The sequence below is a fragment of the Lissotriton helveticus genome, chromosome 7 (genome assembly GCF_964261635.1).
Source record: "Lissotriton helveticus chromosome 7, aLisHel1.1, whole genome shotgun sequence".
Lineage (NCBI taxonomy): Eukaryota > Metazoa > Chordata > Amphibia > Caudata > Salamandridae > Lissotriton > Lissotriton helveticus.
This window is the reverse complement of record NC_136068.1, coordinates 1,760,661,161-1,760,674,260: the sequence shown is the minus strand read 5'-3', so window position 1 is coordinate 1,760,674,260 and position 13,100 is coordinate 1,760,661,161. Positions and strand designations below refer to the sequence as shown.

At 39.4% G+C, this 13,100-nt stretch overlaps 1 protein-coding gene across 1 annotated transcript; it reads left to right on the top strand.

Annotated features, from left to right (window-relative positions):
• The first annotated feature begins 10,654 nt into the window (after nucleotides 1-10,654).
• LOC144769691 (putative G-protein coupled receptor 33) lies at nucleotides 10,655-11,629 on the top strand. Its single transcript, XM_078653880.1, has one exon. It carries the CDS (start codon nucleotides 10,655-10,657, stop codon nucleotides 11,627-11,629), a length of 975 nt encoding a protein of 324 aa, XP_078510006.1.
• The last annotated feature ends 1,471 nt before the right edge of the window (nucleotides 11,630-13,100 follow it).

Here is a 13,100-nt window from a genome sequence, read left to right as displayed (position 1 = left end):
CCCCAACGGCGGATATGGCTATGACCAGGCAGGTCATCCCTCGGTGAGTGTGGATATGATTGCTGCCGTGCCGTGCGTGCTCTGTGGCGAAGAATGCTGACTGCAATTGTTCACATAAATGTTTCCTCTGCTTCGACTAGTTATGTTTGTTTTAAAATGGAAATACCATAGACCTATGGATTATCCGATACAAGGCTTTGACTACTCTATGCACACCGTGCTACCACGCCGCCGAACCTCCGGGATGTCGGCTAAATGGCTGTGTTATTCTGGGAATCTTGCTAAGTACCTATATGTACCGCAGCCGGCCCTCGGGGTCGTAGGCTCTATGCTGTGTCAATTTGAAAATGTGCAATAAAGGTCTTGGAAAAAAAAAAATTACACGAATTTCAATTTGGATTAGTTAGAAGGGGGAACATTGATAAGCAAAATAGTAGTTTGGGATTGAGATTGATTGTAAAAAACATTCCACAAGAAATACAGGGGAAGTTACATTCTATCTTTAATTTTTGGTGCAATAAAATGGGTATTTGTACTCTTTTTGCCCAAGTAGTGATAGAGTCTGACTGGGTAACATCTAGTGGTTTTCCCCTGTGAAGAACCATTGGACAAAACCTTTGAGTTGTGGGTTCTTCATTGAGCCAAGGCTGAAATGTGTAGCAGAGTAGGGCTACACAAGTCCAGATAAGTCTCTTCCCTACTCCCACTGAAGCGTGGACATTGCACTTGTGGAAAGTGGGACCGACTTCAAAAATGTTGCAGTGAAGGTCATACATTTTTTGAGGACACTTAACATCTTCTCCTGGCACTCCAGAGGTAGTCTTATACTATGTCTCAAATTAAGAAAAGATTCTACAACTTTCTTTGCAACACTCAGAAAGTCTTCAAACATTTAGGAAACGATCCTTAAAAACCAATGGCTCAAGTTACAATCATGTCCACAAAACTCAATTTCAAGTGGACATCTAAGTTTTCATGTACTACTAGCTCCTGAAATTCTGTGAAGAGCTATCAGCTCCCTTTGATCAGGAGTTATTCAAGTAGAAACCATTAATATCTTCTTACTGTCTAGGGTCTAGTCATCTCAGTTAGTAGTGGGACAAGCAGCTTAATTTAAAGATGTAAAGCATAAAAAGTGTTAAAGATGTAAAATGTTAAATAAAATGTCAGACCCCGATTGGAGGGTCACATGGCAGACGGTTCAGGGCCCCAAACGTGGTGGTTAGGTTTATTTGTCACTGCCATCCTAATATAGCTTTGGAAAATGGTCCAGGTACCACCCTTTCTGCACTTGACACTCAGGAAAGCAAGCTTCCGAGGAAGGCAGTGCTGTTGCTAGCATTCTGCTCCTACACAGAACTCTGCACAGAGACGCAGGACCTCAGTGAATTGTGGTGTACCAGAAAAGTCACCTCAGTACCTAGAAACCCTAACCAGCTAGCATCAGTGTCTCATTAGCTCTTCGTCCTACAGCAAAGGAACCAATGATTAGACATCCCAGAACATCCGACTTAGGCTATACTCTGGAATGGTGGGAAATAAGAACACTCTTTTGTCATACTCTCATACCAGTCCACAACATGAGTAAAAAAGAGACACTGGAAAGGTTAAAATATTTATTTTAACGACGTGCTCTAAGATGCAGTATCTTTACTAACATAAGCAGGCATATGATTAGAAATAATATGATCAGCATTGTTACAACTTCATAAAACACAAAAGGAGAAATCTTATTACAATGATGGTCAAAATAAGTATTATAGCGCCTAATAAATCACCCTCCCTTGCTAGGAACTATGTTTTATAAAATATAGAAGGTCTCTCAGGCTTGTGTGGGGGACCCCATACCTCTAAGATCAGCAGGAGTAAATCACATCAGGATCTGCAAAAGCTCTTTCTCTCGGAGAACTGAATACTTCCAAGTGCATGAAATCATGTTTATAGTGTGATATTAATGGTGCCAGCATCTCCGTTGGTTTGCAGCTGGATGTATGTTATGTCCAAAAACGTGAACCGATCAGTTCGAACAACAACTACCTTGTAATGAGAACCTTGGAGGCTTGAGCACTCACTGTGCAGACTAGGAATGCGATGTAAGTCTAGGGAAGCCAAAAAGAAGCCTTTGTCATGTAAAGCATTTCACGCAGCCTAACTTACAAAAACAGTTATATGCAGTGTTGTGTGCAAAAGCAGCAAAAAAGTAAAATGGCATTTAAAATTCTGATAAACTCATGCTAACATAACAGTATACGCAAACTAGGCTCAGGCCTCACTACACCCTCCCTTGGAGAATGCACAAGACGTAAGGCGCAAGTATTTAGAACGCAGAGTTCAAGTTCGAATGAGACAGAACCAAGTTTACAATTTTGCCAAACCAGGTAATTGGAAGTAAAATCCGAATTGGGAAATATAAAATTCAAGTAACCCAACAGGGGAGCATAATGTCAAAACACATGTGACATGAGAAAAAAATGTTGAGAAAAAGAAAAAAAATGAGTGCAGTATGTGTCTGTGAAGCAATGAGACAAAAAATTGTTACTTCAATCCAACAGCGTATAGGCACAATACGTTGCAACAGCTTCCAACAGGAAGTCGTTGCTTTCTTTAGCAAACATTTCAGCCATCTAATTAAGCAGTGGAAAAGAACACACATGTTCCTCAACAACCGGAGCCTCTAGCACCATCAACTGGGATGTTCTTTGAGATAACTGTGTGCCAGAAAGTCATGAGCTGCAGTTCATATATTCCAATTCCCAAGGACTCAATGTGCTGCTGCACAGGCCATTATTCCGACACCAGAACAATTTAGTTCATGAACAACTAAGGGACTCATTAGTGGATCATAATCCAGGTTAGGAGACACCGTATTGCGGAGTGTGGAGGTCAACACACCATGGCTGTACACAGAAGAGGGTGAGACTTGTTGACAGGCAGGTTAAGATTATTTAAAAGTTTGTGTACAGGCATGGTTATGTTGGAGGTGTGGTGGATAGAGAAGAAGAGTTCCAATAGTTAAACCGTTGTGAAATTGGTGTTGGAGTGTCAGGCCCTTGAGTTTATCTACAAGTTTCTTGAGGATGTCACATTGGAGGAATTATAGCTGGAGAGCAGTGGATTGTGTTGATTTATATTGTAGAAGTTTCATTAGTGGTAGTAGTTAGCGAAGCTGTTAACTGATTATGTTGAGTTGCACCTTTTGGTACAAACATTGCCTTTTCCATTTGGTTAATTGCTTGTGAATGGTGACTGATATTGAGAGAGACAACTTTTACCACGCGGGAGATTCACTGCGGGTGCTTTACAACGCGGGTTTTACAACGCACGTTGTTACAACGGGATCACTGACATAATATAGAATGCCAATATATCGACCTACCAAAATATCGAGGTAAAAATATAGAATACCAAAATATCGACCTCCTATCTCCAAACAGGTAAGTACAAAAATATCGAATCAAAAATATCAATGTAAAAAATATAGTTAGTCAGAATATCAAAATTTTTAAAATGCTTGAAATTAATTAAAAATGTGTGAAATAATAAATATAATTAACTTAAACATACTTAAAATACTTAAATAACCTTAAAATTAATAAATAATTAATGTAAGTAAAAAATAAACCTTACAAATTGATTTGTTAATACATATATATATATAAACATAATATTAATAAAAAATGTACTATATTTTTATCGTAGGATAGCGGAAAGGGTAAAATTTACTATTACTACTCCAGTGAGTGCAACAGTAGCGAAAGCGTTGGATAGCGTAGGGGTAAAAACTACTATTCCCACTCCAGAGAGTGCAACAGTAGGGAAAGCGTTGCATAGCGTAGGGGTAAAAATTACTATTCCAACTCCAGAGAGTGCAACAGTAGGGAAAGCGCTGGATAGCATAGGGGTAAAAATTACTATTCCCACTCCAGAGAGTGCAACAGTAGGGAAAGCGTTGGGTAGTGGGAGGGTAAAAATTACAATTCCCACTCCAGAGAGTGCAACAGTAGGGAAAGCGTTGGATAGCGTAGAGGTATAAATTACTATTCACACTCCAGAGAGTGCAACACCAGGGAGAGTGTTGGATAGCATAGGGGTAAAAATTCCAATTCCAACTCCAGAGAGTGCAACAGTAGGGAAAGCGTTGGATAGCGTAGAGGTAAAAATTACTATTCCCACTCCAGAGAGTACAACAGTAGGGAAAGCGTTGGATAGCATAGGGGTACAAATTACTATTCCAACTCCAGAGAGTGCAGCAGTAGGGAAAGTGCTGGATAACGTAGGGGTAAAAATTACTATTCCCACTCCAGAGAGTGCAACAGTAGGGAAAGCGTTGGATAGCGTAGGGGTAAAAATTACTATTCCAACTCCAGAGAGTACAACAGTAGGGAAAGCGCTGGATAGCGTAGGGGTAGAAATTACTATTCCCACTCCAGAGAGTGCAACAGTAGGGAAAGTGTTAGATAGCGGGAGGGTAACAATTACTATTCCCACTCCAGAGAGTGCAACAGTAGGGAAAGCGATGGATAGCGTAGAGGTAAAAATTACTATTCCCACTCCAGAGAGTGCAACACTAGGGAAATTGTTGGATAGCGTAGGGGTAAAAATTACTATTCCAACTCCAGAGAGTGCAACAGTAGGGAAAGCGTTGGATAGCATAGAGGTAAAAATTACTATTCCCACTCCAGAGAGTGCACAGTAGGGAAAGCGTTGGATAGCGTAGGGGTAAAAATTACTATTCCAACTTCAGAGAGTGCAGCAGTAGGGAAAGCGCTGGATAACGTACGGGTAAAAATTACTATTCCCACTCCAGAGAGTGCAACAGAAGGGAAAGCGTTGTATAGCGTAGAGGTAAAAATTACTGTTCCAACTCCAGAGAGTGCAACAGTAGGGAAAGCGCTGGATAGTGTAGGGGTAAAAATTACTATTCCCACTCCAGAGAGTGCAACAGTAGGGAAAGTGTTGGATAGCGTGAGGGTAAAAATTACTATTCCCACTCCAGAGAGTGCAACAGTAGGGAAAGCGTTGGATAGCGTAAAGGTAAAAATTACTATTCCCACTCCAGAGAGTGCAACACTAGCGAAAGTGTTGGATAGCGTAGGGGTAAAAATTACTATTACAACTCCAGAGAGTGCAAAAGTAGGGAAAGCGTTGGATAGCGTAGGGGTAATAATTACTATTCCAACTCCAGAGAGTGCAACAGTAGGGAAAGCGTTGGATAGCGTAGGGGTAAAAATTACTATTTCAACTCCAGAGAGTGCAGCAGTAGGGAAAGCGCTGGATAAGGTAGGGGAAAAATTACTATTCCCACTCCAGAGAATGCAACAGTAGGGAAAGCGTTGGATAGCGTAGGGGTAAAAATTACTATTCCAACTCCAGAGAGTGCAGCAGTAGGGAAAGCGCTGGATAACGTAGGGGAAAAATTACTATTCCCACTCCAGAGAGTGCAACAGAAGGGAAAGCGTTGGATAGCGTAGGGGTAAAAATTACTGTTCCAACTCCAGAGAATGCAACAGTAGGGAAAGCGCTGGATAGTGTAGGAGTAAAAATTACTATTCCCACTCCAGAGAGTGCAACAGTAGGGAAAGTGTTGGATAGCGGGAGGGTAAAAATTACAATTCCCACTCCAGAGAGTGCAACAGTAGGGAAAGCGTTGGATAGCGTAAAGGTAAAAATTACTATTCCCACTCCAGAGAGTGCAACACTAGCGAAAGTGTTGGATAGCGTAGGGGTAAAAATTACTATTCCAACTCCAGAGAGTGCAAAAGTAGGGAAAGCTTTGGATAGCATAGGGGTAATAATTACTATTCCAACTCCAGAGAGTGCAACAGTAGGGAAAGCGTTGGATAGCGTAGGGGTAAAAATTACTATTCCCACTCCAGAGAGTGCAACAGTAGGGAAAGCGTTGGATAGCGTTGGGGTAAAAATTACTATTTCAACTCCAGAGAGTGCAGCAGTAGGGAAAGCGCTGGATAAGGTAGGGGTAGAAATTACTATTCCAACTCCAGAGAGTGCAGCAGTAGGGAAAGCGCTGGATAATGTAGGGGAAAATTACTATTCCCACTCCAGAGAGTGCAACAGTAGGGAAAGCGTTGGATAGCGTAGGGGTAAAAATTACTATTCCAACTCCAGAGAGTGCAGCAGTAGGGAAAGCGCTGGATACCGTAGGGGAAAAATTACTATTCCCACTCCAGAGAGTGCAACAGTAGGGAAAGCGTTGGATAGCGTAGGGGTAAAGATTACTATTCCAACTCCAGAGAGTGCAGCAATAGGGAAAGACCAGGATTACGTAGGGGTAAAAATTACTATTCCCACTCGAGAGAGTGCAACAGAAGGGAAAGCGTTGGATAGCGTAGGGGTAAAAATTACTGTTCCAACTCCAGAGAGTGCAACAGTAGGGAAAGCGCTGGATAGTGTAGGGGTAAAAATTACTATTCCCACTCCAGAGAGTGCAACAGTAGGGAAAGTGTTGGATAGCGGGAGGGTAACAATTACTATTCCCACTCCATAGACTGCAACAGTAGGGAAAGCGTTGGATAGTGTACAGGTAAAAATTACTATTCCCACTCCAGAGAGTGCAACACTAGTGAAAGTGTTGGATAGCGTAGGGGTAAAAATTACTATTCTAACTGCAGAGAGTGCAAAAGTAGGGAAAGCGTTGGATAGCGTTGGGGTAATAATTACTATTCCAACTCCAGAGAGTGCAACAGTAGGGAAAGCGTTGGATAGCGTAGGGGTAAAAATTACTATTCCAGCTCCAGAGAGTGCAGCAGTAGGGAAAGCGCTGGATAACGTAGGGGAAAAATTACTATACCCACTCCAGAGAGTGCAACAGTAGGGAAAGCGTTGGATAGCGTAGGGGTAAAAAATACTATTCCAACTCCAGAGAGTGCAGCAGTAGGGAAAGCGCTGGATAACGTAGGGGTAAAAATGACTATTCCCACTCCAGAGAGTCCAACAGTAGGGAAAGAGCTGGATAGCGTAGGGGTAAAAATTACTATTCCCAGTCCAGAGAGTGCAACAGTAAGGAAAGTGTTGGATAGCGTAGGGGTAAAAATTACTATTCCCACTCCAGTGAGTGCAACAGTAGGGAAAGCATTGGATAGCAGGAGGGTAGAAATTACTATTCCCACTCAGTGAGTGCAACAGTAGGGAAAGTAAATACTTCATATATAAATAAAATAAAAAAAATATTAATACCAATTACAAATGAATTAAAATACTTAACACTTTTATATAACATATTAATTAATCAATTAAAAATACAAATACAAATTAAATAATAAAAATAATTACCTACTAATACAAATTATTTACCAATTAACAATAAATTAATGAACAATTAAAAAATAATTACAAATTTGATAAAATAAAAAAGAATTTAAAAATAGAATTACTTAGAATTAAATTACTCCCCTCCCTATTCCCCTATAAACTCACAACCCACTACAGAAACTAAATTAATAAAAGTAACATAATTATCAATTAATACATTAAAATTAAATACCCATTATATTTTAATTCATTACCAATTAATAATCAATTAATAATTAATTAAAAAATATATACAAATATATAAATTAACATATTTAATTATTTATAATTAAATAACTCTCCACCCTATTCCCCTACAAGCCCACAACCCGCTACAGAAAATAATTTACTAAAGTTAACATATTTATCAATTAATCTATTAATTTAAACTAATTACCAATTATATTTTAATGAATTACCAATTAATAATTAATTAACAATTAATTCAAAATAAATACCAATAAATAAATTAACATATTTAATTAATTATAATTAAATTACTTCCCACCCTATTCCCCTATAAACCCACAACCCGCTACAGAAAATAAATTACTAAAATTAACATAATTATCAATTAATCAAATAATTTAAATTAATTAACAATTATATTTTAATTAATTACCAATTAATAATTAATTACCAATTAATTCACAATAACTACCAATAAATAGATTAACATATTTAATTATAATTAAATTACTTCCCACCCTATTCCCCTATAAACCCACAACCCGCTACAGAATTATATTACGCAAAAATTAAATACCGTAAAAATAATTAATTAATATAAATAATAAAATAAATATACACTTTTCAAACATATACTAACATAAAAAGCACTTTAAAAATTGATATTAACTTACTTACCTCAAATTCGATATTTTTGTAGTCTATATTCTGTCCATTCTATATTTTTGTAGTCTATATTCTGTCCATTCGATATTATGTCCATTCTATATTTTTGAATTCGATATTAATGCTATCCTATTCGATATTTTTGTAGTCTATATTCTGTCCAGTCGATATTGTGTCCATTCTATATTTTTTAATCGATAATAATGCAAATCGATATTAAAACTCGATATTTTGACTGTATACCGTTACAACGACTTGCGCTGGAGGGCGCTGCAAGCTAAGGAATAGTACGATTTACTATCCAACACTTTCCCTACTGTATGTAGACTGGTGTTGGAATAGTAAATCGTACTGACCCTAAGTCCAGCACCCTCCAGCGTTGTAAAACCTGCATTGTAAGATACAACGATCAACATGATCGCGTTGTATCATCATATATTCTGATGTTGAGGCAATCTGATAACTGCTCAGTGATGACATGGATGAGTTGGGGATGAATGAAAATACACTGATGAAGAGGGGATCAAGGTTGTGGCATGTAATCGACCTTAAAATGCTGAAGGTAGAAGGAAATTAGGAAAGGGAAGTGACTGTGTTGATGAGACTGGTGCATAAGTGTGCTTCTATGATTAATTAGGGCTCAAGCTTTGCAGGGTTAATTCAGAGCTGGGGTGGTCACAGTGGCTTTCAACACTCTTGGTGGCAAATTTATGAGAGCTTTGCATCATGCTTGCACCATGCAACATGGTACAGGCGTGACGCAAACCTCATGAGTCAGATTTTTCAAGCCCTGCAACTCCACTTCGCGTGGACCTGAATGTCTTCAAAAGTAAAGCAGCGCAGCACAGATCGGTGCGTTGCCTTACTCTGTGCAAGGGAGGTGTTTCTATAGGCATTGCTGTGGGTGTTCCCATGCAACTCCCATGTTTTTTCACACACTCACGGATTTACAAGGACTTGACCAACCAAAATGCACCAAAGAGATATGCCTCCCCAAGAGAGGCGTATCAAGGAGAAATATGTTTATTTCTACTCATTTCTAATTCTTTTTATGTATGCTGCACACATAGAAAGAGGAAAAATTCCTCTTAAGACTGTTTTTATTTCAGAAGGTGCACCTTCCTACACAAAAACAATCCTGCATGCAACAGAGACACCCGTGCACCATGGTGCAAGGGTGCCTGCATTGGTGGTAGGCTGCGAAAATCGCACCAGCTCAAGTTAAAAAGATAGGAATGTGCTGTTTTGGATAAATAGTGCGCATTCCTGCCCTTGCCCTGTGATGCAGGGCGGTGCAGCAAAGTGACTTCCTGGCTGCCCTACACCACAAAAACATAAACATACCCCTTTGTGACTTACTTTGATGTATGTAGATACACTGTGTTTCTGGCCTATAACCCCTCCTGATCTTATTTGGCCCAAACAAGGCTTGATTTTTGAATGTTTAAAACGTTCCTAAATTTGATGAATGTATACGGCTACGTCATTAATTTATGAATGCATGACGATACAACGCGTGGTGTTACCACGTGGTAGGTAACGACGCGGTTGTCACAATGACTGAGTTCTTATCAGGCGTGGCATTACATCGCAAGTCGTTTCTACGACTTGCGATAGGTGGCGCACTGGATTTAGGAATATTATAAATTACAATTCCTGCTCCAGTTAGCGGAAGAGCAGGGAAGCTGTTGGATTTAAAATCCAACTTATTCCCTGGTGTTTCACGCCACCTAGTGCAAGTCGTTGAACAACGCGTGGTAACAACGCGGTCGTTGTAACAACTGCTTTGTTATCAACCAGCTTGGTATTGCCAGAGTTGTAATCGCTGTCTCCCTTTCTTTGAATTTGAATTTATAATTATATTTGCTTTGAACTGCACGTGAAACATTAAATGGCCAAATGGGTACGATGGTTCTCCAGCAGCTTCATTTCCTCAATATTTTCTCTAACAAGGATAATATACTGCTGATTGATTACACGCTCGTGTTAGAATCTAGTATGAAAACCAGAGCCATTTCAGTTATATTTTGCAAATAAGTCTTTTGAACTTTTAGATCACACCCTATGCATTTCAAACTAGTTTCCTTCAGCAAATATACTTTATTCCACCTATAATATTTTCAAGCGTTTGCTTTTAAATAAATTGCATTGGTCGTTGTTTTCTATTGTGGGTGAGTGGTCACTAGAAACTGACATTTAAAAAAAAAATTATACTTTGAGAGATACATGTTACAGAACTTTTATGAACAAGCTGGAAAAAACAAATTTCTGCAGCCAAATTCTAGAGAGATGGAATTTGCCTAAAGGTTCCACTTGGCACAACAAGTAGGCCACTATAGGAATGGTCTCAATGCTGCGGTTATGCTGAACATGTTTTCAAGAAGAAAATGAATCAATTTAAACTAATGTGAAGAAATGTGCTTTGTTCCTTTCATTAACATTTTCACTTTTGTCTAATTCTTCCTATTTGTCTCTTCTCCCCCAGGGCATTATGGCTCTTCATAATAGGACCTACTATTCAAAGAATTTGACTTATGAGGGAGAAGACAAGAATTTGGCGAACTTGGTATCATCTGTGGTTTTTTTCTTCACTGCTTTCATTGGTATTCTTGGAAACTCTGTCTTTCTCTGGACCTTGGGAATCAAGATGAAGAAGACAGTCAACACTGTATGGTTTTTCAGCTTGGTTTTGTGCAGTTGGATTTTCTCAATGACCATGCCAATCCTTGGAGGAGCTGCTTTGCTTGATTTACACTGGTCATTTGGTTTAGTAATGTGCAAAGTGGTGTACACCCTTATGTCTCTCTGTATGTATGCTTCAGTGTTCATCTTGACGATCATTAGCCTAGACCGGTACATCCTAGTTCTCCACCCTGTCTGGGCCAGGCGTTACAGAACACCCCGAAGGGCTACAATCATCTGCTATTTCATCTGGAGCGCAGCTTTCATGTTCAGTGCACCGTGCCTGGTCTTTCAAGGACTCAGGCATTATGAAAAGAATAAAACCATCTGTATCATCAATTATTCATTTTCGGATGACTGGAAAACTCCAGAAGTACGAACCAGAAGAACGAAAATCCGCCTGTATCTGTTCTTCATCAAGTTTCTAATTGCATTTCTTTTACCATTCATGGTCATCACTTTCTGCTATGTCAGCATAGCCTTCAAGATGAATGTGAGAAGCCTGTCAAGGTCAAGTAAATTAATTAAAGTTATAATGGTCTCTGTTGTGTCATTCTTCGTGGGTTGGACACCAGTCCACCTGTTCAGTTGCTTAAGTTTCTTCAGAGGATCTGTCCCACAGGTACTGGTGCAAGCAAGTACGCTGGCAATCACCATTGCATCATGTGTCAATGCCTGCTTCACTCCCATCTTTTATATTTTCATCGGTGACAACTTTAAAACAATTTTAACAAAGTCTCTTCTGTACATGATCGAGTCCAATTTCCATGAAGAAATCGGCTGAACTGTGGTTCTCAAAACAGACCAGATGAGTCTCAAATTAACCAAGAGGAATTGTCTATAAAAGCATCAGAGAGAACATGCAACAGCTTGCCCTTCTGGAAATATTGATATGTGTGTGTCCCCCTCCTCAAACTATGTAACCCAGTCCTGCAACCCAGTCCTGCATAAGACATTGCTTTAATTTCTCTTAAAAAAGGACTATCAGATAGAAAATTGCCTTTTTCCCTCCTTGCTTTACTTGCTGCCTTACACCTTTGCTCTCACTTCAATTTGCTTTTTCCTCACCAAATATTTGGAATGCATACCCTTACTACCGTTGACACTGCTTCCCTTTTCCCCCTCCAATCCAAGGATCCTAAAATTATTAAGGGCCTCATTTAGAGGGTGGAAAGTACTGACAAGCCTCCTGTTTCAGGAGGATAGACTGAGTGCGAACTAGAATCCTGAGGCAGAATTTTCCACAGATTTCTATCAAGGTGGAGTATAAAATTCAGCTGACAAACTCCAGCACATATTTAGAGTTTCTGCTAGAAGTCAGTTGATTTCCGGGTCCCTCCAAACTCTAAACAAGGCTCTAACTCTCTTCTCCAAGGATCTGCCCTGTAAAACATTTCTATCCAATCATTCTATCCTATATATATCATACGTCCAATGGCTTGAAAACCCCCAATTCCATGAAGTCTAATGTTGTCTCACTTTGAATTGCAAAAAGTTTTCAAGCGGTCTAAGTATTTTGCTTTCATACCATCTTTTCTCTACCAAACAAGGGAGGGCCTTAATTTGTATCACTTCATTTGCCTTATCTTCACCCACAATCTTCTCCTCTACACTACTGTTATATCACCGGGTTAGGCCTATGTAGCGAAGCAACTTATTTCTTACATTGTCCTCAAAATAACATTTTCAGCTGTGAACTTTCGCACATATTTGCGTGCACATTACATTTCCCTGGAAATAAACTTGTTTACACATCTAGCTTTGCACAACATTATCACAATGCCCTGAAAATCATGTTGAAGGTCTCTTCTCACACTATGTACACATGCCATGTCTATCTACATCCACGGGGTGACAGGGTTATCTACATATCCACAACATCACTAGTCTATACGCACATCGCAAGGTTTCATTCTATTATAAAAGATGAGCATCCCGATAGATTAGTAGAAGAGGAACTTCAGCCAACATTCAGGGTCCCTGCATGCTGAGACTTCATCACTGAACTCTCATGAGGGGTGTCGAGTTTGTGGGTCCTTCATGCTCTCCCATCAGGTAATGGGGTTGGATCGTCTCTTGGGGGGATTCTTAGCACCACACTTACACACACTCTAGGTACATTTAGAGTAGGATTTGCATTGTACGCCAGATTACTGCGTTGTTATGTGCCTGCATATATACATACTTTTAGCACCTTGGTAGAACTATATATACTAATTATGCTTTTGGTGCTTGTAATCACTTTTATCTGCTTC

Bases quoted from the DNA above. Each gene is read 5' to 3' on its own strand.
- LOC144769691 (XM_078653880.1), top strand. From the start codon at position 10,655: ATGGCTCTTCATAATAGGACCTACTATTCAAAGAATTTGACTTATGAG.